We start from the raw sequence: 27856 nt of genomic DNA, 5'->3' as shown, positions 1-27856 counted from the left end.
GTCAGGACTCAATTTACAAATAGGCTGAGTCTAATACAATAGTTTAATTTCGGCTACACATTAAATCACAAAAAATCTGAAGGCTGTGAATTCAACTCGATACTTAGCGATTGCAATTACGAATAACTTAAGTTGTGACGATCACGTAGATAATATTGTGTGTAACGTAAACGAAAGAATACGATTTTTTGGCAAAACGCTGAGAAAATGCAACAGGTCTACTAAAGAGAGTGCCTACACTACGCTTAGATGTCCTCTTCCGTATTACTGGTGTTTGGTGTAGGATCCGCATCAGGTAGGATTGATGGAGGACACTCAAAATGTTGAAAGTAGGGCAGCTCGTTTTGTACTATCGTGAAACAGGAGAGACTGCGACACGGGTAGGAGATGTGAATTGACGTGGCAATCATTAAAACAAGGTGCTTTTCAATGCGGTAGGACCTTCTCATGAAATTTCAGCCACCAAATCTCTCCTCAGAGTGTGAAAATAATTTGTTGGAGCTCACCTTCATGGGAAGGAATGGTCTTCATAATAAAATGAGAGAAATCAGAGCTCGCACAGAAAGATCTAAGTGTTCGTTTTTCCCGCGCGCTGTTCGAGAGTGGAGGGGCACAAAAATAGCTTGAATGTGATTCTATTAACCCTCTGCCAGACATTTAATTGCGAACTGCAGAGTAATTATGTAGATGTAGATTCTGCTTTTCCACAGAAACATTTCCAGCAGCTTAACGGCAATGGAGCCAACTGCTTCGTTCCACGTTAAAGTCTCGTGAGCGACAAGGTCGCTAGGTGGAACACTCTCCAAAGAAGTTATTGCTGATACATTATCTTTATCAGTTTGAAAAACAGAGATAGTAACTCACTTCTGAACATCATGAACGTGGACAGAAGTTAAAGCAAAACCAAACTTTACACCACTGCAGGATAAGGCAAACATGGAGAAGCCATTCTCGGGGACCGAGGCGTTATTAGTGAGACGTCAGCTGGGAGTAGACTTATTTCTTGTCCAGTGCGGCTATTAATTGGGTGGGAGTAGTCTTGACATGAGACTGCTGTCGGCCGTCGTGCAGCTGAGTGGCCCGTTAAGTAGGGGCGCGTCTTCCCTTGCTTCCGAGAACGTCTGGTAGCGTGGTAAGCGGCTGCCGTGGCTGGAGACGGACGCGTTCCATGAAGTGTGCTGCCTTACTGGCGGCTGTCACGCGCCCTCCGCCGGCCAGGCCTCGTGCGCTGCCAGCCGGCCGTAGAGGCGACCGCCGCCTCGCTGCCAGGCGCCAATTAGCGCCGCACACGTCGTCTCAATTAGCTGCGCTGCGCTCCGCCTGTTTGTCTGGCTGCGCGCTGGCCGGGGACCGCGCCGTGCCCTTCACTCCCCAGGGAAGCTCCCCATCGCTCCCCGCTCAGAGTTAGTGGTAAGATGACCCGCCAGAAACTGAACACAGATCAAGCATGCATACAGGAATAAGGTGTACTGAACTGTGAAAAAAAGCAAAATAGAAACAGTGAACGGTCCAACAACAAAAAGTGCAATAAAGAGCAGCCTCAAACAGCAACAGCGTCGCGGGTAAGCCGTCATGCCGTGTTCAGAACTCCCTCGTACCATTTATTTCATTTTATTTTACTTTCAAAACATTATGAATCGTCCATCCGGTCATTAAAATGTTTGTTCTCTTTCTGCAGTCTTGGCAGTTGTCGTACTACACATTGGTTATGCGTATGAGTCATTTGGTAAGGGGAGTAGCCGAGCGGTTCTAGGTGCTACTTCATCAGTCGAAGCTATGAGAAAAGAACGCAACAAATCAGACAAAGGGTTGTCAATAAAAAAATGTGGGCATCAATTGATGGAACAACAAATTCTAAGGCAAGAAATACTACAAATGTAATTGCGGGAATTTTGGAAGAACAAGGCCCTGGCGAAAAGTTTCTAATAAACTGAACGTTTAGAAAAAGAAATTTTGCACCATTAGTAAACTGTTCGACAGATTTATTGGTACCGTGGAGCCCGAAGGCGTTAAAAATGATAATTTTCTACTCTTCGTAACGGATGCTGTGCATTATATGACGAAAGCTCCTGATTCACTAAAAGCATTATACAGTAAAGTGGTGCCTGTGACTAGTTTAGCTCATGCCTTACACAGAATTGTAGAAGTTATTTATAATAAATTCAGTAATACTGACAAATTTATTGGGGGTCAAGGGGGTATTTTTCTGATATTTTATACGTAATCGTTAATAACTGAGGCGAACAAAGTTGTTTTTCTTATAATTTTAGAAAAGTCCTGTTTAACTGAGTTCTAGGCGCTTCAGTCTGGAACCGCGTGACCGCTACGGTCGCAGGTTCGAATCCTGCCTCGGGCATGGATGTGTGTGATGTCCTTAGGTTAGTTAGGTTTAAGTAGTTCTAAGTTCTACGGGACTGATGACCTCAGCAGTTAAGTCCCATAGTGCTCAGAGCCATTTTTGAACCATGTGGTAAGAATACGTTACCGTCACAACTAAATGTGATGAATAATGAGAGCAGGCGAGTGTTACGTTGTTGACATTTGTTATGTTATAAATAAAAAAATTATATATGTAATATTTATTTTATTTAGTTTATCAGCATGAATTTTTCTCTTGTTAGTGCATCATTCTTTCTCTCAGGGATATTGTCTTTTCTTATCACTTTTACTTACGTGCATAAGTAAATATGAGACGGGTTCTTGAAGGGCCGCTGTTATTCACGTACCAACTTTAGATTTTGAACGTGATAACTAAAATATAGTTGCCGTTAACTGGTGCGGCCAAGATAAAACACATGGAATCTGTGATGATGATGATGATGATGTTGAGGTCCCATACTCCGAGGAGCGTAGGGGACGATGCGGGAGACCCGCACCACTGTACTAGGCAAGGTCCTATCGGAGGTGGCTTGCCATTGCCTTCCTCCTACCGTAATGGTGATGAATGATGATGATGAAGACGACACAACAACACACAGTCATCTCGAGGCAGGAAAGATCCCTGACCCCGCCGGGAATCGAACCCGGGACGCCGTGCGTGGGAAGCGAGAACGCTACCGCAAGACCACGAGCTGCGGACTTGGAATCTGTATAATTTAAAAAAATGAACTTTAACGTAAATTAATTATCTGTTCCAATTTAGAAAGGTTCTTACAACGAAATCTGTCGCATTTACAGTTACTGTTAACACTTTTAAATAATAAATTAATACTTCGGCGCGTAATGGCCGACCAGAGGCTGCATCAGAAGATGAGCTTCCCGCAGCGCAAATTACTGAAAAGATGCTTATTAAAAATAATTAGCCGCTGCGACCATTTGAGGTGACAACTATTACAAGGAAATTCATTTTGTGATAACAATAATTCGTTTATTTTGGCAGAATACCGAATAACGTACACAAAATATGTGTAGCCGCTCAGTGGCTGCCTTCCATATCGCGTAACAAAACAGTGTGTGTACCACAAAGTACGTCCTTCCTCCTCGGCCGTACAATCGCGTCTCTTTACGATCTTTTTTTTTGTTTTCATAGACATCTTTTAAATAAACACGTTACTCTTAAATTATCGCTGCATATCAGTTGTTTCAAGAACATTAACTGTATCTTTTATACTAATTATATTCGTAAAATACGTTAACTACGGTTTACAACCGATAAAAATGTCAATATTTATGTGACCTACAGTCACACGAGGTACCATATCTACGTCTCACAGAAACGGAAACAACAAATGCTACAACAAAGGCATCAAGAGTCAAGACTTCCAAAACGCCACGCAACTCCAAAAACGTTAAAAACATATGTTTTAACAGGGCACAGAGAAACTCTGTGATTGTGAAACTTTTGCGTTCATTTGTTTCAGCTCATGTGACAAATTATTATGTTTTCATCATTTCCTTGGGAGTGATCACAATCACATTCAGAGGAACACCTATATCGGGCTACGAGGCATATCTCACTCACTTACCAGTCGTACACATCTTAGGTGCGTCGGCAACGTATTCCTGCCATATGACACACGTATTGTCACCAATGCCGTGTATGACACACCAGACGTGTTTTTCGGTGGAGGATTCCCTTGACTTGTCACCTTATCATCAAACGTTTGCGGTTCCCATTCGAAAGTTACTTCCTTTCGGCTGCCAACAGAGTAGTTGTGCAGAATCAACTGTCATAGGTTGCTTGCTGTTGCAAGCGGACGTTACACCACGACACAGACACAAATTTTAATGAAGCGAACAGCGAAAAAAAAAAGTAATAATAATTGGCACCACGGAGGCTTGAACGGGGCTCGCCCGCTTGGCAATCCAACACAGTAACCACGAGACCAGTTCTTTTCCCGGCTCCACTATATTGCCCTTCTTTTTCTTGGACCATTCACTGTTTCTAATTTGCTTTTTTTTCACATTCCAGTACACCTTTTGTTGTGACTTGGCAAGACAGCCAAGCCACTATGAGGTAGCCGAAAGGCACGCGTTTAAGCTCACGCAGGCTGGCGTGAGGTCTGGAACAGTTAAAGGAGTTGAGTCTAGTAAAAAAAGTACGTAGCTTCTGAACTACTTAACTTTAATCCATAATTGGTGAACATCGGTCTGACGGTACATGCATCACAAGATAAATAGCAAATGATAATGGCGCCTTGCTAGGTCGTAGCAAATGACGTAGCTGAAGGCTATGCTAACTATCGTCTCGGCAAATGAGAGCGTAATTTGTCAGTGAACCATCGCTAGCAAAGTCGGCTGTACAACTGGGCGAGTGCTAGGAAGTCTCTCTAGACTAGACATCCCGTGTGGCGGCACTCGGTCTGCAATCACTGATAGTGGCGACACGTGGGTCCGACATGTACTAACGGACCGCGGCCGATTTAAAGGCTACCACCTAGCAAATGTGGTGTCTGGCGGTGACACCACACCTTCTTCCTGTTTTCGTTCTTGATCTGTGTTCAGTTTTTGATGGGCTGTCCGATGGGCCACTGAGATGGGGAGTTTCCCTTGTCAATGACGGGACCCGCGAGAATCTATGGGACCACCTCTATCGAGTGGTTGAAGACTGAGTCGGCGTGGCTCCTCATCCCTGTCGGTACATTCCAGAACGTCACTGACTCTCTCCCTGAGCATCTCGCAGCGGTCCGCCCTGCAAAAGGTGGTTATTTAGGCTTTTGACAGGTGCTCGCATTAATGTGGCTGGACAGTGTAGTGTTCTAGGTCTACTAGTTGCTACACGCGGCTGTGCTCGCATGTCGTAGTTTTGTTATGAGACTGCTGCGACATTTACAGAGTGTGAGTTATTTTCGCAACTTGAGCTCTCTTACAGCGGTACGTTAAATCAGACTTCTGTTTGTGAGGCATATCGTAAAATAAATAATATTAATAATATGTCCCTTAAGGCTTTCCCGGCGCACTGGTTTTAAATACGCTTCTCGGGCTTACCGTCGGATTTTGTTTTAGTACCTCCACAATATTTCGCAGTAAAAACTGTCCAGCATCGCCAGATGGTGTAGCCTTCTTCTTAAAATTTCAGAAACCGCGCGCGCGAGTAAATACTGGTTTCGCACTGTCACGAAACAATCTACAAACACTAAGGGTCCGGAACTCCGCGCGAGCGTCTTCTGCGTCCCACTGAACCTAAAGAAAGAAGGAAAGGTTATTTTAGAAATTGAAAAGATTGAAAATTTACTAGAAACCGCAAGTAAGAAAAGGTTGTTATAGAAACAAAGAAGCATCTAAATGTTGAACAACTATTCAGTTAAACAAAAAAAGGTTCAAATGGCTCTGAGCACTATGAGACTTAACATCTGTGGTCATCAGTCCCCTAGAACTTAGAACTACTTAAACCTAACTAACCTAAGGACATCACACACATCCATGCCCGAGGCAGGATTCGAACCTGCGACCGTAGCGGTCACGCGGTTCCAGACTGAAGCGCCTAGAACTCAGGTAAACAGGACTTTTCTAAAATTATAAGAAAAACAACTTTGTTCGCCTCAATTATTAACGATTACGTATAAAATATCAGAAAAATACCCCCTTGACCCCCAATAAATTTGTCAGTATTACTGAATTTACTATAAATAGCTTCTACAATTCTGTGTAAGGCATCAGCTAAACTAGTCACAGGCACCACTTTACTGTATAATGCTTTTAGTGAATCAGGAGCTTTCGTCATATAATGCACAGCATCCGTTACGCAGAGTAGAAAATTATCATTTTTAACGCCTTCGGGCTCCACGGTATCAATAAATCTGTCAAACAGTTTACTAATCGTGCAAAATTTCTTTTTCTAAACGTTCAGTTTATTAGAAACTTTTCGCCAGGACCTTGTTCTTCCAAAATTCCCGCAATTACATTTGTAGTATTTCTTGCCTTAGAGTTTGTTGTTCCATCAATTGATGCCCACATTTTTTTATTGACAACCCTTTGTCTGATTTGTTGCGTTCTTTTCTCATAGCTTCGACTGATGAAGTCTTTTCTTAATGTGTAAGAAAATAGAAGAGCTTTGCCTGTGTATTTTTTTTTTTTTAAGAATTCACGAAATTTTGGATAGTTCAGTTCACTTAAGGGAATGTCAGCACAAAAGAAAGCTGTACAATGCTGTTCAGAGAATGGTAGGCCGCCCAGGATTAGCTGAGCGGTCTAAGGCGCTGCAGTCATGGACTGTGCGGCTGGTCCCCGGCGGAGGTTCGAGTCCTCCCTCGGGCATGGCTGTGTGTGTTTGTCCTTAGGATAATTTAAGTTAAGTAGTGTGTAAGCTTAGGGACTGATGACCTTAGCAGTTAAGTCCCATAAGATTTCACACACGCACATTAGAAAATGGTAAACAAGAATGGCGGGTTTCCCCTAGCAGTATTTGCTGTGGTGTTTTTCCAGTTTCAATTCGTTGCACTTCGCGTTTGTGTTTTTCTGTTCCGACATACTGCTAAAAGGTAAATGAATTCTCTGCAATTACTCCTACTTCACACTGTTTACTACACAGTTTTTTTTACGATCAATCGAAAATACTTTCTCGCCGAGAAACGAGTTGTTGTCATTTTACTTGAATACTTTGCTTCATTTTATACATTTCTCTATGAATTATTCTGCACACACATCCAACTTCATCAAGACTGAACAACAGAATGAGATACTTCTCCGCTGTGCAGCGTCGAGGATGGCTTAAGCCACTACTTGCTTATAAAGCAACAATAGGCTACAGAAACTCTCTCTTGTGTAAGTATAAAGTCCATATTACCAATTCAAACGAAATAGGGGGGGGGGGGGGGGTGGAGAGATAAATGTTTACCATTTTCAGGAAACAAAGTGAATGCGCCAATCTGAGAAACTGAAAAAGGAGAAAGAAATGGCATGAGAAAATTTCTTTGCCTCTGGGGAAAGTGAAAATATAACAAATATGACTGTTTACGTATTAAAATAAGTTTTGCCAGAGAGAAATGATCGTATATGCGTAAAATGGCTTAACAAATTACAGTGATTCTGTTAGGTTTTTTTTATATTACAAGCGTTGTATGTAGTTAAGGAGCATGTGAGCCTTACCGAAAAATAAATGCCTATCATAGAAATCCAAGTCGTTTTCTGGAAAACACTCTGGCAGCATTGTGTACTTGTTCGGAAGCCACCTCTCTCTGCTGGCAGCCATGTCCTCTGAGTGTGGTGTCCAACAAATCTGGTCATGCCATAATGAGTGCCACACAGAGGAACGGCGATTACTTTGGTTCGCATGCCCGACGCTACACTGGTGGGACGAAACGTTTTAAACACTACCCTTCGGGAGACAAAGACTCCTGAGTACGGTTCGGGCAGGTGATGCGGTAAGGAAGGTATATAAGCGGAACAGAGACGAACGTGCAATCACACTAGTAGCGATACGGGATACAAAGTAAGGCAACCACTGACATAAGCGAGTTTCACAAAGACCACATTGTTATGGACCGATTGGGAATGAGCATCTCGGTAACAGTGAAGCTGATCTGCTGTTCGCGCACCACTGTCTTGAGCCTCCACGGAAAGTGCTTGAAGGAAGGTTGTAAGTAGGCTGTTTAGGTTTTTATGTTGGTAACGCCACGTAGCGCTCTATACGAAAATCACTGACTGTGCTGTGTGAAGGCTGTGGTTGGTTTGCATTGTTGGAGTATATGCTATTGTAGTGTTGGGCAGTTGACTGTTAACAGCGCGTAGCGTTGCGCAGTTGGAGTTGAGCCGCCAGCAGTGGTGGATGTGGGGAGAGAGATGGCGGAGTTTTGAGAGCGGATGATCTGGACGTGTGTCCATCAGAGACAGTAAATTTGTAAGACTGGATGTCATGAACTGCTATATATATTATGACTTTTGGACACTATTAAGGTAAATACATTGTTTGTTCTCTATCAAAATCTTTCATTTGCTAACTATGCCTATCAGTAGTTAGTGCCTTCAGTAGTTTGAATCTCTTATTTAGTTGGCAGTATTGGCGCTCGTTGTATTGCAGTAGTTCGAGTAACGAAGATTTTTGTGAGGTAAGTGATTCGTGAAAGGTATAGGTTATTGTTATTCAGGGCCATTCTTTTGTAGGGATTATTGAAAGTCAGATTGCGTTGCACTAAAAATACTGTGTGTCAGTTTGGTCTTGATCAGAGTAGGTGAAGAGCGAAATGTCTGAGTACGTTCAGTTCTGCTCAGCTGTTTGAAAATCAAATAATTTAAGAGGTTTATCAGCACAGTAATTCATTAATTTTTCTAAGGGGACCCTTCAAGGTGAAACTATCAGTTAGCAACAAGGTGTTTTTGGATGTCCACATCTTATCATACAACGTGGCAGCAGGAACCTTGTCCTCTCTGTAAAGGAGGAAAGGTGGCGATCTGTGGCATATCTGGTAGAATGCCGGCGCAGGTACAAGTGATTTGGAGCACACTATTCGGGGCACTTTGTAGAGTATGGGGCTTCACAACAGGCGACCGCTACGTGTTCCCATACTGACCCACGACGTCGTCAGTTACATTGCACCTGGGACGGCACCACGGAGATGGGACCTTCCATCACTGGCAGTGTGTCGCCTGGTCGGATCAGACGGAACAGGCACTACGCCAAGGACGCAGCCTAATGGGGGCAGTGTTATGCTATGGGCGACATTCATCTGGACTGCCATGGGACCTGTCTTAGTAGTCGAAGACACCATTACAGTTGTGGACTGCGTGAACATTGTTGTGGACCACCTGCATCCCTTCATGCCTGATGTCTTCCCGGACGGCGATGGCACCTCCTGCAGGGCTCAAAATGTCTCTGAGCACTATGGGACTCAACACCTGAGATCATCAGTCCCCCAGACTTAGAACTACTTAAGCCCAACTAACCTAAGGACAACATGCATATCCATGCCCGAGGCAGGATTCGAACCTGCCACCGTAGAGATCGCGCGGTTCCGGACTGAAGCGCCTAGAACCGCTGGCCACAGCGGCCGGCTCCTGCAGGGCTACTGTCCACTTCGCAAGGCCAGAATCGTGTTACCGTGATTTGAGGAACATGATAGTGAACTTAAGACCACCAAATTAATCCGATCTGAGCCCGCTGGAATACATGTGGGGCGCTGTCGGTCGTCAGTACTGTGCCCATAAACCGGCGACCCATAATTTACGGGAATTTCGTAACGTGGACCACATACCTCCCGAAACGTACCAGTGACTGGTCGACTCGATCCCACGCAGAATCGCTGTTGTTTAGCGTTCCAGATTTGAACCACACGTTATTAAACAGGCGTTTTATTGTTTTGGCTCCTCAGTGTGTTCCTTAACACAAATGCGGGTAATTTCCAAGAATGATTGTCTATCGAAGTCGCGGGGTCCAAACGATACATATCGAACGTGCGATTGTAGATCGATCATGCAACTGGTGGTGGGCGTTATGACCAATTATTTGTGATCATCATTTTTATCTGTTTTCCGTCGTTCCCTTAGTTGCTCTAAGTTACATACCTCCACGAATTATTTGTGAGTCGCTATGGAAACCCAGACGATTTATGTCGGTAGTGAGTGGGATGCCTGGCGTTCTTGACGTTTCTTCTGCAGATTCTCTCACATGGAAAAATCTAATTCCATTCTTATCCAGCGTAGAAAATTTTTTCACTTTTTGTAGCAAATATGGAGTACTACCGGACGAGGAAAGGAAGGACCGCGTAGATCGTGGTGGTGCGAAGTGTGTAAAGCTTTGTAAGAAGAGTTTCGATGCTGAAATACCGTCACAAAACGAACGAGTACCGGGAAGATTACATGGTTCGACTCTTCCAAATTATCCATCCGTACCAGCGTAATTCTTCTACCTTGCTGGATTCGAGACTGCACCTTGCAAGTAACAGCATCGGAAACTGACTTATCTGCCACTACCATGGGTGAATATTTCGGGTTTTGCAGAGCAGCGTATACTCAGACAGTTTATTATTAGTAACTGTATCTCTCATTTAAGTGATTGAAACTAAAAATATAAAGAGTTTGATTTTCGGCGAAAAAGAGGGTTATCCCGTACGCGTGCTCTAGTCGCACTAGGAGCCTATTGGTGGACCGAGTAAGGTTGTTGAAGTGGACGAATCTCACACAACAAGAAGGAAGAAGGAAAGTGGACGACCTTCAAAGAGTGAAATCGAACATATTTGGGAATTCGGTGGGATAGAACGAGAGTCCCGGAAGTGTTTCGTTGTGAGAGTATTGCCCCGAGACAAGGTCACTGTAGTGGGTCTGATAAAGCACTGCATACTGCCTGGTATTAAAATCATTACAGACGGGTTTCAGTCCTGCAGGACACTCAAAGCAGAAGGATTCGACCACGAGTTCATCAACTACTCTGTAGAGCGTGTCTTCGGGTAACCCTAGTGTGCACACGCAGAACATCGAGCGGCTATGCAAATCTGTGAAGTCTTCCATTAAAAGAGAAGGGAGTCCAGGACAAAGAGACGAACTATACTTGTTTCAGTACCTCTGTTTCCACAAGTTGCGTTTGCAGGGAAAAGTTAATGCAAGTGACACTCTACCCATATTTTTGCGTGATATTGGCAGAGTTTACGCAGGCTATGGCCAAAAGGGAATTGTTCCCGTAGCGTTCACATCACGTGGACATTCATATGATGATGACCTTTGTAATTACAAGTATTTTTGTAACGCTCTTCTTTCGTCGTTGCTGTAGTGACCACCGTAAACATACTCATAACGCCCGCCACCAGAGTCGCATGATCGATGTACAATCGCACGTGCCATATGCATCGTTCGGACCCCGCGACTTCGATAAGCAATCATTCTTGGAAATTACCCAAAAGTGCTAGCAGGAGACTAACACGTTGAGATCGGAAACCTCTATTATCGTCCGTAGTAACTAACGAATATAAAGCTCAATATTAGCTAGAAAAGGCTACGTAAGATACTGACATTATTGTCCAAAACGTAGATATAAATGTCTGTGCGATTTTGCGCTGGTGTACTTATGCTAGGTAGCAATCAGCTCAGGTTTTAATGTGCAAGGACCTCCACAAAAAAGTACGACTCGCCGCCGTGGCTACTGTTCCGGCGCTTGCGCATTCCCTGCCCTACACGGCTGGTCGGAGAGAAACAGCGCCAAGTGCTTTCCCCGGCGACTGCCGCAGATAAAGGCGGTAATTCGCATTCCTCGACGTCGAGGTCCGCGCTCAGAACGCTGTCCATTGTCGGCAGCGGCGTTGATAAGCAACGTCGTAGCCCATTGTCTGAGCGCCGCGCGAGACAGTCCAGTTAACGAACGCGGTCTTGGTCGCTGCATACGGTGAGGGCCTCCAGCTTGTAGGAAGCAGAGGCGTTTTCCTCCTGTGTCGGTGGCGAGGTAAAGTGGTTGTGGCAGTTTTCTTAGGTTATCAGCTGATAAATGCACTATTGTGCAAAACCTAAGGACGAAAGTAGCTTGCGCATGATGTCACTGCCGTGTAACATAGCTCGAAGAAACTTGGACCATACACAGAAAGACCTGATACAGTATAGAACAGAAGTTAAATGAAATAAATACTCACTGACACGAACAGTAATAACGCTTTTATTGAAAGACCATAATTACACTGAAAGCAACGCGATTCATGATGGTCTTTGGGCAATACAAAAGGCGGGATGTGGTTGTTAATTGTGTGTGTGTGTTGTGTGTGTGTGTGTGTGTGTGTGTGTGTGTGTGTGTGTGTGTGGACGCCAATGCCTGCTTCCACACCGAGCGAGGTGGCGTAGTGGTTAAACACTGGACTCGCATTCGGGAGGACGACGGTTCAATCCCGCGTCCGGCCATCCTGATTTAGGTTTTCCGTGATTTCCCTAAATCGCTCCAGGCAAATGCCGGGATGGTTCCTTTGAAAGGGCACGGCCAACTTCCTTCCCAGTCCTTCCCTAATCCGATGAGACTGATGACCTCGCTGTCTGGTCTCCTTCCCAAACAACCCCCCCCCCCCCCTGCTTCCACACAGGCCACAACGATAAGGTTGGCAAGAAGTTTTTGTGCCAGGGCGTTCTATTCCTCCATCATCGTGGTTGACAGGTGCTGAATGGTCGTTGACGCATGTGGACGTGTGCGATATATCTTACCATAGCATCGCACTCGTTCTCAATGTGACTTAAGCCGGGGGAACAGGCAGGTCAGTCCATTCGCCGAATATCCTATCGTTATAAGAGCTCCTCCACCCCTGCTTCTCTGCGATCCCTCATTGTCATCTATAAAAACTAAGCCAGGGCAGAACGCAACGCTGGGAAGACGCACGTGAGAAACGAGCACAGTGCCACAGTAACGTTGACCGTTGATTGTACCATGTTCAGATATTTTGAGGTCAGTTCGCCGGCGCAGCATTATGCCTCCCCCCCCCCCCCCCTCCCGATTCCCCATTACAACACCGGTGTCACCAAAACCATCATCATCGACAATTTTGGGCGTATCCTCATATGGCAAGAGGTGGGAACATTTAATGCACCCTGGAACATTGTCTATCAATATGAAGATCTACATCTACATGATACTTTGCTGTTCACAATAAAGTGCCTGGCAGAAGGTTCAGTGAACCACCTTCAAGCTCTCTCTCTCTACCGTTCCACTCTCGAACGGCGCGCGGGAAAAACGAGCACTTAAATTTTTCTGTGAGAGCCCTGATTTCTCTTATTTTTTCGTGATGATCATTTCTCCCTATGATGGCGTGTGCCAACAGAATGTTTTCGCAATCGGAGGAGAAAACTGGTGATTGAAATTTCATGAGAAGATCCCGTCACAACGAAAAACGCTTTTGTCTTAATGATTGCCACTCCAATTAAGGTGTCATGTCTGTGACACTATCTCCCCTATTTCGGGATAGTACAAAACGAGCTGCCCTTCTTTGTACTTTTTCAATGTCATCCGTCAGTCCCACCTGATGCGGATCCCACACCGCGCAGCAGTACTCCAGAATAGGGCGGACCATCGTGGTGTAAGCAGTCTCTTTAGTCAAATGTCTCTGAGCACTATGGGACTTAACATCTGTGGTCATAGTCCCCTAGAATTTAGAAGTACTTAAACCTAACTAACCTAAGGACATCACACACATCCATGCTCGAGGCAGGATTCGAACCTGCGACCGTAGCAGTCGCGCAGTTCCGGACTGTGCGCCTAGAACCGCGAGACCACCGCGGCCGGCGCAGTCTCTTTAGTATCCTCGTTGCACCTTCTAAGTGTTCTGCCAATGAATCACATTTTTTGGTTTGCTCTACTCACAATATTATCGATGTGATCGTTCCAATTTAGGTTATTTGTAATTGTAATCCCTAAGTACGAAAGAACAGATACCATCTTCGTATAGTTAAGGCTAACCGGCCATTGACCGTCTTCTGTGCGGATGCACATGCATTGCCCGAACTCTTACGGAACTCGGTAAAGTTGTCTAATGCGAGTAATGAGTGTAATGGGCAGGGGCACTACGAGTGTAGTGTGTGAACACTAAGTTAGGAATATGGGTATCACGGGGAGCGTGCAAGGGATAAATCCCTGCAGTCGCACTATCCTCTATGCCCTCGGTGGCTCAGATGGCAGTGAAGAAAGTTTTTTTGTATCGGAAAGGGTGGCCTGAACTGGCATTGATGATACTGTCTGTACAAGTTGGTTTCCTAAAAATCGAAAACTTCTGTTTGTTATTAACTTTCTTAATAGTGAGATCATGGTTATTTAATAGCGCTATCTTCTTCTATTTCAGTGGTGAAAGTTATTTTGGGCTGCATGTTACCTATTGCTTGGGCAAATGTGTTGACCTCACTGGTGTCACCTTCTATCAGTAATAAAATTTCATGGACATACCGTTTGTAATAAATCGTTTTATCTTTTAGTTGTGGATATTTGGCAAAAAATTTACGTTCTAAATCATTGATAAAAATGTCTGCTAAAGTGCCAGCTGGGCTATTACCCATCCCAAGCCGGTCCTTTTGATAATAAATTTTGTCATTAAAGGTAAAAAAAAAATTGTAAGCTAAGACAAAATCTAGAAGTTCACTTAGTTCTGTACACTCTGCAGTGCTAATCTCGTTGTGGGAGAGGAGATTGCGTCTAATAATGTCAATAGTTCCTTTTACTGGGACATTACTGTAAAAATTTTTTACATCGAAGTATCCTAATGTCGCCTATTTGGTATATGTATATCCTTAATTACATTCTCTAGCTCAGCACTGTTTTTTACCCCAAAATAATTATTGAACGTGTAAACTGATTTAAGTTTATTATTAAGGAACTTAATTAATTTATAGCATGGTGATGACATATTGTTAACAATCGGACGAACCGGATTTCCATCTTTGTGGGTCTTAACTTGAGATCTGCGCTGGGGAAGTTTGACATTCATCATTTTGAGCGATTCTTTTCATAATCGTTAAGAAGAAACTGGGTGCTATCAATCTTTCGCCGCAAATTAGTCTGAAACTTATCAGTTGGATCTTTGTGAATTTCTGTAATATCGTTTTCTGCAAAAAATTCTTCTGTTTTCTTGATGTAATCATCGTCATATATAAGAACTGACGTGTTCCCCTTGTCAGCACGAATGACCGTTGCTTTCTCCTTCTCTAACTTGGTATTGAGACCCTTTAAAATACGTCTCTCGTGATTAACCACATTATTAGAACTATTTTAAACAGACAACACCTTATTAACCTTAACAGCTGTGTCCGCAATTTCTAATTTCGTCATCCCAGCCGTTCGGTCAGAGGGTTAGCGACCCTCTGCAATAAAAAAACTGAGTGAACGGATCAACGAAGAACCTGTGAGGGTGCCATCGGACGTCCGCCTGGAACAAATTCAACGAACAATGTAGAGCAAAATGTGATCACCTAAAAAAAAAAATGGATAGAGGGTCTGGCATGTAAGCAGGAGACCCTGGGTTCGAGTCCCGGTCGGGGCACACATTTTTTTCAACTCTCCCCGTTGATGTATAGCAACGCCTGTCGGCAGCTTAGGGTCTTGATTTAATTATCATTTCATTGTCTATCAAGGTCGTCTTGGTGGACCAGTTCTCATGGTGTTGGGAGGCATAATGCTGCATGGACGTACAAGACTTTATTGTGACGTTGCATTCCTTCCCCAAGTGCATTCGGCCCTGACTTCGTGTGTATAGATGGGGTGCACGACCACATCTAACAACGTAGGTTCAGGAGCTCTTAGAACGGGACTATTTTCCGCGAATGGACTGTCCTGCCCGTTCCCCCCACTTAAATCCAGTTAAGCACGTGTGCGATCCATTACGGAGAAGTAGCAAGTCCTTACAGACTAACGACCAACCAACAATTGTCGGTCGCACATTAAATCGACAGTCATTATGTCGACAAAATTTTGGAGCACTTTCTTCCAACGGAGATTTAAGAGCAACCGGAGTAAAATACCCTAACAAAACGAGATGTTATACCTATGACTGCGGCGGGTGGCGGTGGACGGTGCAAGATCCATAAGAACACCGACGACAACTGCTGAATAAGGTAGCGTTACTCAAGAATGTATACTGTAAGACTCGCCCATCGCATCGGCGTTAATCATAGGTGGTGGCGCTATACGCAGTATTCAGAATGGCGCCTATAACGGAGGTGCGTTACAAGCGCAGAGCTGTCATTGAGTTCCTCTTGACGAAAGCCAGAGCATCGCAGATGTTCACAGGCGCTTCCCGAATGTTTACGGAGAACTGGCAATGAACAAATCCACGTGGAACCTTTGGGCGAGGCGTCTCTCATCATTGCAGCAAGTTGTTTAACAGAAGACCATAAAGATCAACCAAGGACCTTCTGAGCGGAACTGCTTGCGCATTGCGAGGCTGGTCGTAACAATTTTTTGAAGAAAATCGTCACAGGTTTTATGACATGGGTTCATCGCTTCTAACAGTTAACATAACGGCAACCCATGGAGTGGCGTCACACCACCACTCCTTCGACGAAAAAGTTCAAAGTCGCACACTCAGCTGGTAAAATGGCGACGGTCTTCTGCGACTCTGGAAAGGTTATTATCTTTGATGCCCTTCTTCATGGTTCAAAAATGGCTCTGAGCACTACGGGACTCAACTTCTGTGGTTATCGGTCCCCTAGAACTTAGAACTACTTAAACCTAACTAACCTAAGGACATCACACACATCCATGCCCGAGGCAGGTTTCGAACCTGCGACCGTAGCAGTCGCGCGGTTCCGGACTGAGCGCCTTAACCGCGAGACCACCGCGGCCGGCTTCTTCATGGTGCTACGACCAACTCCGAAGTGTACTGTGCTATCGTAAGGAAATTGCAGAAACGACTTCAGCGTGTTCGTCGCCACAAAAATGCAAACGGACTTCTCCTTCTTCATGACAACGCGAGGCCTCACGAAGTCTTCGCACCCGAGAGTAGCTCACAGAACTTCACTTGACTGTTCCTCCTCGTCCATCCTACGGCCCGGATCTCGCACCTTCTGATTTCCATCTGGTTGGCCCAATGAAGGATACATTCCGCAGAAAGCAGTACGTGGACGATGGTGAGTTTATTGATGAAGCAAGACGTTGACCGTTGGCTCCGACGTTGGACCAGCAGAGCGGTACCATGCAGCCATACAGGCTCTCGCTGTAAGATGGCGTAAGGCCGTCGCATTGAACAGAGATTATGTTGAAAAACAGTTTTCTGTAGGCAAAAGAGCGGGAATAATTTGGTGTATTGGAATCCTAAATAAAATCAACGCGCTTTCAGAAAAAAAGAGCTGCGTTACTTACTGAACGCCCGAACGCCCCTCGTATTTTAAATCTATTGTCCTTGTATTCGAGAGAATGGGGGCTCCAGTCTCCATCCGGCCATTTTGATTTAGGTTTTGGTGTTTTCCCTAAATCAATCAAAGCAAGTTCTGGGCCCCGCCCAGTTCTTGTCAAACCAGACCTGTAAGTATATTAATGGCTGAATACACGAATTACATTCTTCTTTGTCGTTCAAGTGTAACAACATGATAACTTCAGTATCCTTGTAAAAGTGATCCACAGACGAATGTTACTACCAGGTCTACAACTTTGCTTCTGCCGTTTTTTCTGGAAGTTCGGGGCTTTATTGTGAAAAACTTACAAAAAAACTATGATTCATAGTATTGCCCATCGCTAGCCACTACATTCTCCCATCTTTCGGATAGCTTACGAATCCCGTGGCGGAGGAACTGGACGTCTTTTGTGGGGATCCATGAATCGGTTCAATTTTTCACTTGTTCATATGATCGGAAGTGCTGGTCAGCCATATTGTATGCCACTGATCGAAGAAGATGGTAGTCAGAGAGAGCAACGTGTGGAGAATACGGCGGATTGGATAGGACTTCTCCTTTCAACGTTTCCATGTATATTTTGACAGGTTTTGCGACATGGGGCAATGAGGACGCTGCTGCAGCGTTTTCAATCGGAAGTGTATGATCACCCGCCATACAGCCCGGATTTGGCTCCCTCTAATTTTCATCTCTGCTCAGATGAACCGCTGACTATGAAGACAATATTTTGGCGCAGACAGAGGGCTGCAGTCCAGCGCAGAAAATTTTCAGTTAGCAAAGGAGGTTGTCTCTAATGATGAGGGTTTTGGAAAGTTGGTACAACGGTACGAGAGATGTCCTCGTAAGTCGCGGGCTCGACCATGTAGAGACGTAGCTGCTAGTCCTCGCAGTTTCGTTTGTGTATGGAGTTACAAGGAGAATACGTTTGAAAATTAAAGTAAGTTCGAAGGAAAATGCATACACGTGGTGTCTGTTCTTTCGGACACGTCCCAAAGAACATCATTTATGATGCAGCAGCTATTTTGAATTAAGACACAAACAAATTACAGACCTTGGCTGCGAGCGGCCATTGATTGAAATCAATGGCGCTGCCGGATCATAAATGGTCTCTGTTCTTTTCGGACGCCACGTATATATAACTAAGACCAATGATCTCTTCAGTGTAGATCCAGACCAGTCTCGAACTGACGCGAGTCGCCTAAATACTGCGAATAATGAGGATAATGGGCGAGGGGCACTACACGCTACAGTAGTCCGTCTGCATCTACGTGATTACTCTGCTACCCACAATAAAGTGTCTGGTAGAGGGTTCAATGAATCACCTTTCTGCTGTCGCTCTACCGTTCCACTCTCGAACGGCGCGCGGGAAAAACGAGCACTTAATTTTTTCCGAGCGAACCCCGATTTCTCTTACTTTATCATGATGATCATTTCTCCCCATGTAGGTGGGTGCTAACAGAATGTTTTCGCAATCGGAGGAGAAAACTGGTGATTGAAATTTCATGAGAAGATCCCGTCGCAACGAAAAACGCCTTTGTTTTAATGATTGCCACTCCAATTCACGTATCATGTCTGTGACACTATCCCCCCTATTTCGCGATAATACAAAACGAGCTGCCCTTCTTTGTACTTTTTCGATGTCATCCGTCAGTCTCGCCTGATGCGGGTCCCACACCGCATAGCAGTACTCCAGAATAGGGCGGACAAGCGTAGTGTAAGCAGTCTCTTTGGTAGACCTGTTGCACCTTCTAAGTGTTCTGCCAATGAATCGCAATCTTTGGTTTGCTCTACCCACAATATTATCTATGTGATCGTTCCAATTTAGGTTATTTGTAATTGTAATCCCTAAGTATTTAGTTGAATTTACAGCCCTCAGATTTGTGTGACTTATCGCGTAATCGAAATTTAGCTGATTTCTTTCAGTACTCATGTGAATAAATTCGCACTTTTCTTTATTCAGGGTCAACTGCCACTCTTCGCACCATACAGATATCTTATCTAATCATTTTGCAAGTCGTTTTGATCATCTGATGACTTAACTAGACGGTAAATGACAGCATCATCTGCAAACTATCTAAGACGGCTACTCAGATTGTCTCCTATGTCGTTAAAATAGATCAGGAACAATAGAGGGCCTATAACACTTCCTTGGGGAACGCCGGATATTACTTCTGCTTTACCCGATGACTTTCCGTTTATTACTACGAACTGTGACCTTTGCTGACAGGAAATCACGAATCCAGTCGCACAACTGAGGCGATACTCCGTAGGCACGTAGTTTGATTAGAAGACGCTTGTGAGGAACGGTGTCGAGAGCCTTCTGGAAATCAAAAAATATGGCATCAATTTGACATCCCCTGTCAATAGCACTTATTACTTCATGTGTATAAAGAGCTAGTTGTGTTTCACAAGAACGATATTTTCTGAATCCGTATGGATGGCAAAGTGGTCAGAGCATCTGCCTAGTACACGGGAGTTCCAGGTTCGAATCCTGGCCTGGCACAAATTTTCATCTTTCCCCGCCGGTTTCACTCAATGTCCGCTCGCTGCCAAGGTAGGTAATTTAGAATGAAATTTTCACTCTACAGCGGAGTGTGCGCTGATATGAAACTTCCTGGCAGATTAAAACTGTGTGCCGGACCGAGACTCGAACTCGGGACCTTTGCCTTTCGCGGGCAAGTGCTCTACCGACTGAGCTACCCAAGCACGATTCACGCCCCGTCCTCACAGCTTCAATTCTGCCAGTACCTCGTCTCCTACCTTCCAAACTTCGCAAAAACTCTCCTGTGAACCTTGCAGAACTAGCACTCCTGGAAGAAAGGGTATTGCGGAGACATGGCTTAGCCACAGCCTTGGGGTTGTTTCTAGAATGAAATTTTCACTCTACAGCGGGGTGTGCGCTGATATGAAACTTCCTGGCAGATTAAAACTGTGTGCCGGACCGAGACTCGAACTCGGGACCTTTGCCTTTCGCGGGCAAGTGCTCTACCGACTGAGTTCTGCAAGGTTCGCAGGAGAGCTTCTGCGAAGTTTGGAAGGTAGGAGACGAGGTACTGGCAGAACTGAAGCTGTGAGGACGGGGCGTGAGTCGTGCTTGGGTAGCTCAGTTGGTAGAGCACTTGCCCGCAAAAGGCAAAGGTCTCGAGTTCGAGTCTCGGTCCGGCACACAGTTTTAATCTGCCAGGAAGTTTCAAGGTAGGTAATTCCTTTGTGTCTAATCCTTTGTGAGGTCGGAAATGTCTGCTGGGAACCACTGTGGAACACGGCAGAACGTCTGCAAGCATATACAGACATGTGCTTCGGAGAAGGAACGGCGAAACAGCGTTGAATGGACACTGGTGTGCTATTACTGCCGGCGCGCGAGCTGATTGGGCTATTGAGCTGTGACGCGGCGGCGCCCCCTCGCCTCTGCGCGATTACCCGCGCGGGGCATCGGGACGCTCGGGAGCCGGCGAGCTTCCGCGAGGTCGGTGACTCACGCAGGCGGCGGGAGGTCGGGAACCCTAAACCACGACATTTAATGCCGCGGCCGGCCAGCCGCGTCTGCCGTGTTTTCTGGGGGCCCTGGCGGCGAGATTTCCTATCGCGTATCCCCGAGCATGGGTCGCTGGCCTTGCGCCGTAAATGCAGTCCGAAGTAGTACTCGGAGATCTTCGATAAAGACGCCATGTCGTATTACTCGCTACATACGACCTCTAGCTTCTTGTCTCTGTTTGCTGCGGTTCCCACGAAACGGCAGAGGCTACAAGAACGGACATTACATTACAGTCGGCGCTGTCACTTGCCGAGATAAGCATCGCAGCTACTTCCCCTCCAGCCAGCTGTTGGTGTGTTTGTGAGACGACATACGACGCAAAATAATGGCGGTCCTAATCGTTATGTACGTATTAACACTGCCACATCTCAATATAGACCGCAGCACACTGTATGTTACACTGGAAACTTCTTTTAACTACACCAGTTACAACGTAAACTATTATTATTATTATTATTATTATTATTATTATTATTACCATCATCGGTATGCATGCAATAGCATGCGCTACGTAATGTTTTCCAAAACACAAAAACGCGATTTTTTCGGGCCTCGTACCTAGGGTTCTATTGGTGATTGAAAGGTAGGTTCAAGTGCTTTCGATAGCCCTTGGGCTTGGAACCATTTGTGTACCCAACAGTAGGACAGTCTTAATGTAACTATCATACAGTACAGAGTCGCAGTTTGCCGCGCGGCTATTATCCGAGCGGTCTAAGGCGCTGCAGTCATGGTTCAAATGGCTCTGAGCACTATAGGACTTAACACCTGAGGTCATCAGTCCCCTAGAACTTAGAACTAATTATACCTAACTAACCTAAGGACATCACACACATCCATGCCCAAGGCAGGATTCGAACCTGCGACCGTAGCGGTCGCGCGGTTCCAGACTGAAGCGCCTACATCCGCATGGCCACTGCGGCCGGCGCTGCAGTCATGGACTCTGCGGCTCGTCCCGGCGGAGTTTCGAGTCCTTTGTTCTTTGGATAATTTAGGCTAAGTAGTGTGTAAGCTTAGGGACTGATGACCTTAGCAGTTAAGTCCCATAAGATTTCACACACATGTGAACATTTTTTTTAGAGTCGCAGTTTGAATACTACACACAGTTCCTGCAGCATAGACAAATGCAGCAAATCCGTTAAATGTGGTCTACTGTGCTCCTTAATAAGGGTATTTTGGAGGCACCATTTAGATCACGGGCAATTCCTGAGAAAACTCTAAAAATATGATTTTTGGGTACCAAAACCGAGCCGCTGATTCTAAAACGGTTATGCACTGCAAATGGCTGATATTTTTACGATGTATTCCACGGGTCCCACTCTCTAACAGCCTTAAAAATTTTCTGTATGTTTCTATCCCTTTACGAAATAATTTACCGCACTTGTATACATAAAATACATGCGTAAAATCCGGTGTGAGGCGAAATCTAAACAATAAATAACTGCAGCAAATTGCTCAGATTTTAATGTTACATTCCCGTTTCAAAAATGTTTATCCAGGATCGAGAAACACCCCAAAACCATGCTTTCTGAATACCAAAACCGAGCCGAGGTTTCCAAGAAGGCTATGTACAGCAAATGACTGTAATTTTTACGATATATACCTAAGGCACCGATCTCGAACGATATTGAAAATTTTCTTGATATGTCTATTCATTTCATTTATGTAGAGGTTCAAAGTTAATCTATTTTTACACGTAAAATTCGCTGAGGCGAATACGTAATTTATAAAGTGACGTAGCACGGAGAAATATGCTGTAAAGTGTCTCTGTTATCATCGGAAGGGTTTTTGGAAGCCCTAGTACTGAAGCACATGAAAATTTTTTTGCACACAAAATCCGGTCTGACAAATAGAATTATGTAGTTTTACGTTATTTCAATTTCGCGTAAGTAAACTATCAAGATTTTACTGGCTAGAAAGTTCTTTTCATTTGAGTTACACACCCTGCTATAGCAGGAAAAAGAAGGGAATGAGCAGAAAAGTGCCCCTATCGGAGCTCAAAAAAACAAATATGCTCCTATTTATTAAAAGACTCTGACTGAAACGTGGGATACCAGCTGCTTCATTCTATCTCCCTCAGTATCTTCAAAAAAATTTCCCAAAATTTTTAGCATGCAAGGAGAGAGTAGGAGTGAGAAAGAGATGAAAGGGTAATAAATACTGGAAGACAGTAGACAGTGACGGCAGTGGAATAGAGATGAAAAAGTTATAAAAACTGGAAGATAGTAGACAGTGGTTGTGGTATAGGAAGAGCGAAGGAGACAATGGCTGTATGAGAGACAGACCAGTGGCAGTGGAACTGAGTTGATAGTGATGGAACAGTATTAGGAAAAGGGTGAAGGAGTCAGTGCCGATGGTGAGGAATAAAGAGAAAGTGGAAGTGAGTGAGAGCCAGAGAGTCTATGACAACGACAACGAGGAAAAGAGATAGTGAAAGTGAGATGAGACAGCAGCAGTCGGAAGGAATGAATGAGAAGATAGCAGTAAAGAGGGAGACAGTGAGCGCGAGAGAAGACAGTAGTAGTAGGGCAGAAAGAAGTAAACTGTGGCTGTAAGACAGGAAACAGTAACGAAACTTTCTGGCAGATTAAAACTGTGTGCCGGACCGAAACTTGAACTCGGGACCTTTGTCTTTCGTGGACAAGTGCTCTACCAATTGAGCTACCCAAGCACGACTCACGACCAGTCCTCTCAGCTTCAATTCTGCCAGTACCTCGTCTCCTACCTTCCAAACTTCACAGAAGCTCTTTTGCGAACCTGCAGAACTAGCACTCCTGGAAGATAGGATACTGCAGAGACATGGCTTGGCCTGGGAGATGTTTCCAGAATGAGATTTTCACTCTGCAGCTAAGTGTGCGCTGATATGAAACTTCCTGGCAGATTCCGGAGACAGTAACGGTTAGAGAGACAGAAACAGATTCTGACAATGAGTTGGGCTGAATGAGTGAGTGAGATGGGCAAGTGGGAGTGGACAGGTATGAACGATTTACACCAATAGACTGGTGGGCGTGAGCAAGTTACTGTTGGTGGAGGGGGGGAGGCGTTGTGGGTGTGAGAGACAAGTTGCATGTTAAAAAGACTACAGATTTTTCGCATGCCAGAATCTCAGGGAAATTTTTTAACTTTGCCGAGGAAGGTAAAATGAGGCAGCTGGTACTCCGCTTTTCAGTCAGTCTTTTAACAAACAGGAGCATATTCGTCTTTTTGTGCTACAGTAGGAGCATTTTTCCGCTGATTATTTTATTATTATTACTATGTCTAGAATGGAACTTTCGCCCTTCGGTGGAGGGTGCACCGTTTGAAGACTTTCTGGCAGATGTAGGCACGACTAGTTTTATTCGCGCCCAAAGCTTCAATACCTCCAGTAGTGTGCTTGCAAAATAGTGTAGTCCGTATCTGTGCAGCCAGTGTGGTAGGGGAGGGGGCGGCGGTAGTGGGGGGAGAGGGGATCACCGTCGTGTTGTTGTTGTTGTTGTTGTTTTTTGGGGAAGGAGACCAGACAGCGAGGTCATCGGTCTCATCGGATTAGGGAAGGACTGGGAAGGAAGTCGGCCGTGCCCTTTGAAAGGAACCATCCCGGCATTTGCCTGGAGCGATTTAGGGAAATCACGGAAAACCTAAATCAGGATGACCGGACGCGGGATTGAACCGTTGTCCTCCCGAATGCGAGTCCAGTGTCTAACCACTGCGCCACCTCGCTCGGTGATCACCGTCGTGAACGCCCACTGATTAGTATGGGAGCGCACACAAATGCATAGCTCACGTAACTTGTAAGCTATACCTAACGAGTCTGCAAACGATCGTATTCACGGGTTGTGTCAGTGTGACCAGTAATTCGGAAATATAGACGTTCAAACTCAGTAGTTTCTCACTGGAGTAGCGAAAACGAAATAAGCACTTAAACAATGGATCAACTGAAGCCAACCAAGTCCGACCACACACTGCCACAAGAAAATCTCATACAACCAAAAGGGAAAAAAGGTGAAGTAGACATTGTCGCTTATTACTATGCCGACAATATAAAATGCATATACATCACGTGTAAATTATTAGTCCCCAAGATCCTGTAATTTGTGACAGAAGGAGAACCAATATGAGTACAGGAGTGCAGCAGCTCTCAGTTCCCGCCAGAGGCCGCTAACGCTGCGCCGTATCTTTGTGTTCACAGGCGAGGCCAAGAGGCGGCACTCGTGGTCCAGCGACTGCGACTTCCAGCTGGTGGCCGGGGCGACGCTGCAGCCTCGCGCCCTCTCCACGTGGTACCTCACCGCAACGGTACGTTGTCTGTCCAGCTCGTACATCATCCGTTAAGTTTCAAGGGTTCAAATGGCTCTGAGCACTATGGGACTTAACATCTCTGGTCATCAGTCCACTAGAACTTAGAACTACTTAAACCTAACTAACCTAAGGACATCACACACATCCATGCCCGAAGCAGGATTCGAACCTGCGACCGTAGCAGTCGCGCGGTTCCGGACTGAGCGCCTGAACCGCTAGACCACCGCGGCCGGCGTTAAGTTTCAACATGGAGGCCAGAAACTCCGTTTTTCGGTCATCTTGCGGGTGAACCGACAGTCCAGTCACTCGGGAGGGCTGGTTGGACGCGGCCCACCACGAATTTCTCTCCTCCCTCAACCTCTTAAGCTGAATAGCACTAGCACCTCAGTTATTTGCTGTTCTCCTCTACAGTTCTTACCCTCTACAGCGTTCGCTATCACCGTGGAGGCTATTCGCTGATGCCTCAACACACGTCCTCTCAACGTATCCCTTCTTTTTGGAAGTGTTTTCCATACGTTCCTTTTTTCACCGATTCGGTAGCGAACTTCCTCATTTCTTATAAGTCCATTCTTCTGTAGCACCGAATCTTAAACTCTTCGATTCTCTACTGTTCAAATATTCCTACCGTCCATGATTCACTGCCTTACAATGCTGTGCAACAAACGTACTGTATCAGAAATTGCATCCTCAAATTGAGGCCTAAATTTGATGCCAGTAGACTTCTGAACTTCGTGACCATCAATTTTGATGTTAACTTTATTGCTATTCTCATTTCTGATACTTCTCATTACTTTTGCTTTTCTTGGTTTACTCTCACTCCATATTCTTTTCTCATTCAACAGATCCTGTAATTCTTAAAAATGGTACAAATGGCGCTGAGCACTACGGGACTTAACATCTGAGGTCATCAGTCCCCTAGAACTTAGAACTACTTAAACCTAACTAACATAAGGACATCACACACATCCATGCCCGAGGCAGCATTCGAACCTGCGACCGTAGCTGTCGCGCGGTGCCAGACTGTAGCGCATAGAACCGCTCGTCCACCCTGGCCGACTGTAATTCGTCGTCACTTTCACTGAGGACAGGCATATCATCAGCGAACCTTGTCATTGATAACATTTCACCCATAATTTTAGTATCACTCTCGAACCTTTTTTTTGTAGACGGCCGCTGTGGGCGAGCGGTTCCAGGCGCTTCAGTCCGGAACCACGCGACTGCTACGGTCGCTGGTTCGAATCCTGCCACGGGCATAGATGTGTGTGATGTCCTTAGGTTAGTTAGGTTTAAGTGGTTCTAAGTTCTAGGGGACTGATGACCTCAGATGTTAAGTCCCGTAGTGCTCAGAGCCATTTGATCCATTTGAACCTTTCTTTTATTTCCTTGATGACTTCTTCGATGTGCAGAATGGACAATAGGGGCGAAAGACGACATTACTGCCTTATACTGTTTCTAATCTGAGCACTTCGTTTTTGGTCTTCCTATCCTATTTCTCGCTCTTAGTTATTTTACATATTGTATATCTTCCTTCTTTTCCTATAGCTTGTCCAGTTTTTTCTCAGAATTTTGAAAATCTTGCACCATTTTAAATCATCGAACGCTTTTTTAAGGTCGACATATCCTACGAATGTGCCTGGATCTTTCTCCAGTCTTGTTATCGATCGCAACGTCAGAACTGCTTCTCTGGTGCCTCTACCTTTCGTAAAATCAAACTGATTTTCTTTTCCATTATTCAGTATGTTCTTCTGGTTAGCGTCTTGAATGCATTATCTGTTAAGCTGATTGTGCGATAGTTGTCGCACTTATCTGCCCTTGCTATCTTCCGAATTGTGTGGATGACATTTTTCCGAAAGTCTGATGATACATTATCAATCTCTTAGATTCTACACTCCAACTTGGATAATCGATCGGATGCCACTTCCCCCAATAATTTTAGAAATTCCAATGCATTGTTATCTATACCGTCTACATTATTTGATCTCAAATCTTCCAAAGCTCTTTTAAATCGTGATTCTGATACTGGATCCCCTATCTCTTGCCTGTTGACTTCTGTTTCTTCTTCTTTCATGTTATGAGATAAATCCTCCCGCTCATAGAGGTCCTCAATGCACTCTTTCCACCTATCTGCTCTCTCTTCTGCGATTAACGTGGCATTCCCGTCGGACTCTTCACGTTACCACCCTTGCTTTTAATCTCACTGAAAGTTCTTCTGACTTTTCTATATGATGAGTCAGTCTTTCCAACGATCATTTCTTTATCGATTTCTTCACATTTTTCCTGCAGCCATTTCGCCTTAACTTCCCTGCACTTTCTCTTTACTTCATTCCTAAGCGATTTATATTGGTGTATTCCGATCTTTCTCTGTACTTTTTGTATTTCCTTTTTTCGTCCGTCAGTTGAAGTATTTCTTCTGTTCCCCAAGCTTTCTTCAGAGTTACGCTCCTTGTACTTATGTCTGACTGTCAAATGTCTCTGATTGTCCTTTTTAGAGATGGCCACTCATCTTCAACTGAACTACCTACTTTGGTGTTCCTTATCGCAGTGTTCACTTCCTTAGCGAACTCAGCATTCCTCAGTTTTTGAGTATCCCACAATGATTTTTCCGATTGTTTCTCTTAAACTTCAGCGTACTCTTCACAGTTACTGAATTTTGGCCTGAGTGTATATCTGCTCCTGCGTACGCCTTACGATAGCTGATATCGGAATCTGTCTCTGACCATGACGTAATCCAGACGGAATCTTACCGTGTCTCTAGCTCTTCTCCAAGTATACCTCCTCTTCCTGTGAATCTTATACAAATTCTTCACTATTACCATCTGAAATATATTGCACAACTCA

The 27856-nt window shown here is 44.9% G+C and overlaps 1 protein-coding gene across 1 annotated transcript in view; it reads left to right on the top strand.

Annotated features, from left to right (window-relative positions):
• The window catches only part of LOC126411337 (uncharacterized), a 1112707-nt gene that overhangs the window by 923153 nt on the left and 161698 nt on the right, over nt 1–27856 (top strand). Inside the window, exon 3 of the mRNA XM_050081360.1 lies at nt 24909–25015. Coding sequence (XP_049937317.1) covers nt 24909–25015 — 107 coding nt within the window. The remainder of the gene's footprint in view (nt 1–24908; nt 25016–27856) is intronic.

The sequence above is a fragment of the Schistocerca serialis genome, chromosome 1, assembly GCF_023864345.2.
Source record: "Schistocerca serialis cubense isolate TAMUIC-IGC-003099 chromosome 1, iqSchSeri2.2, whole genome shotgun sequence".
NCBI classification, from domain to species: Eukaryota; Metazoa; Arthropoda; class Insecta; order Orthoptera; family Acrididae; genus Schistocerca; species Schistocerca serialis.
Note: the sequence above shows the minus strand (reverse complement) of the source record. Positions and strands in the feature narration are given on the sequence as shown.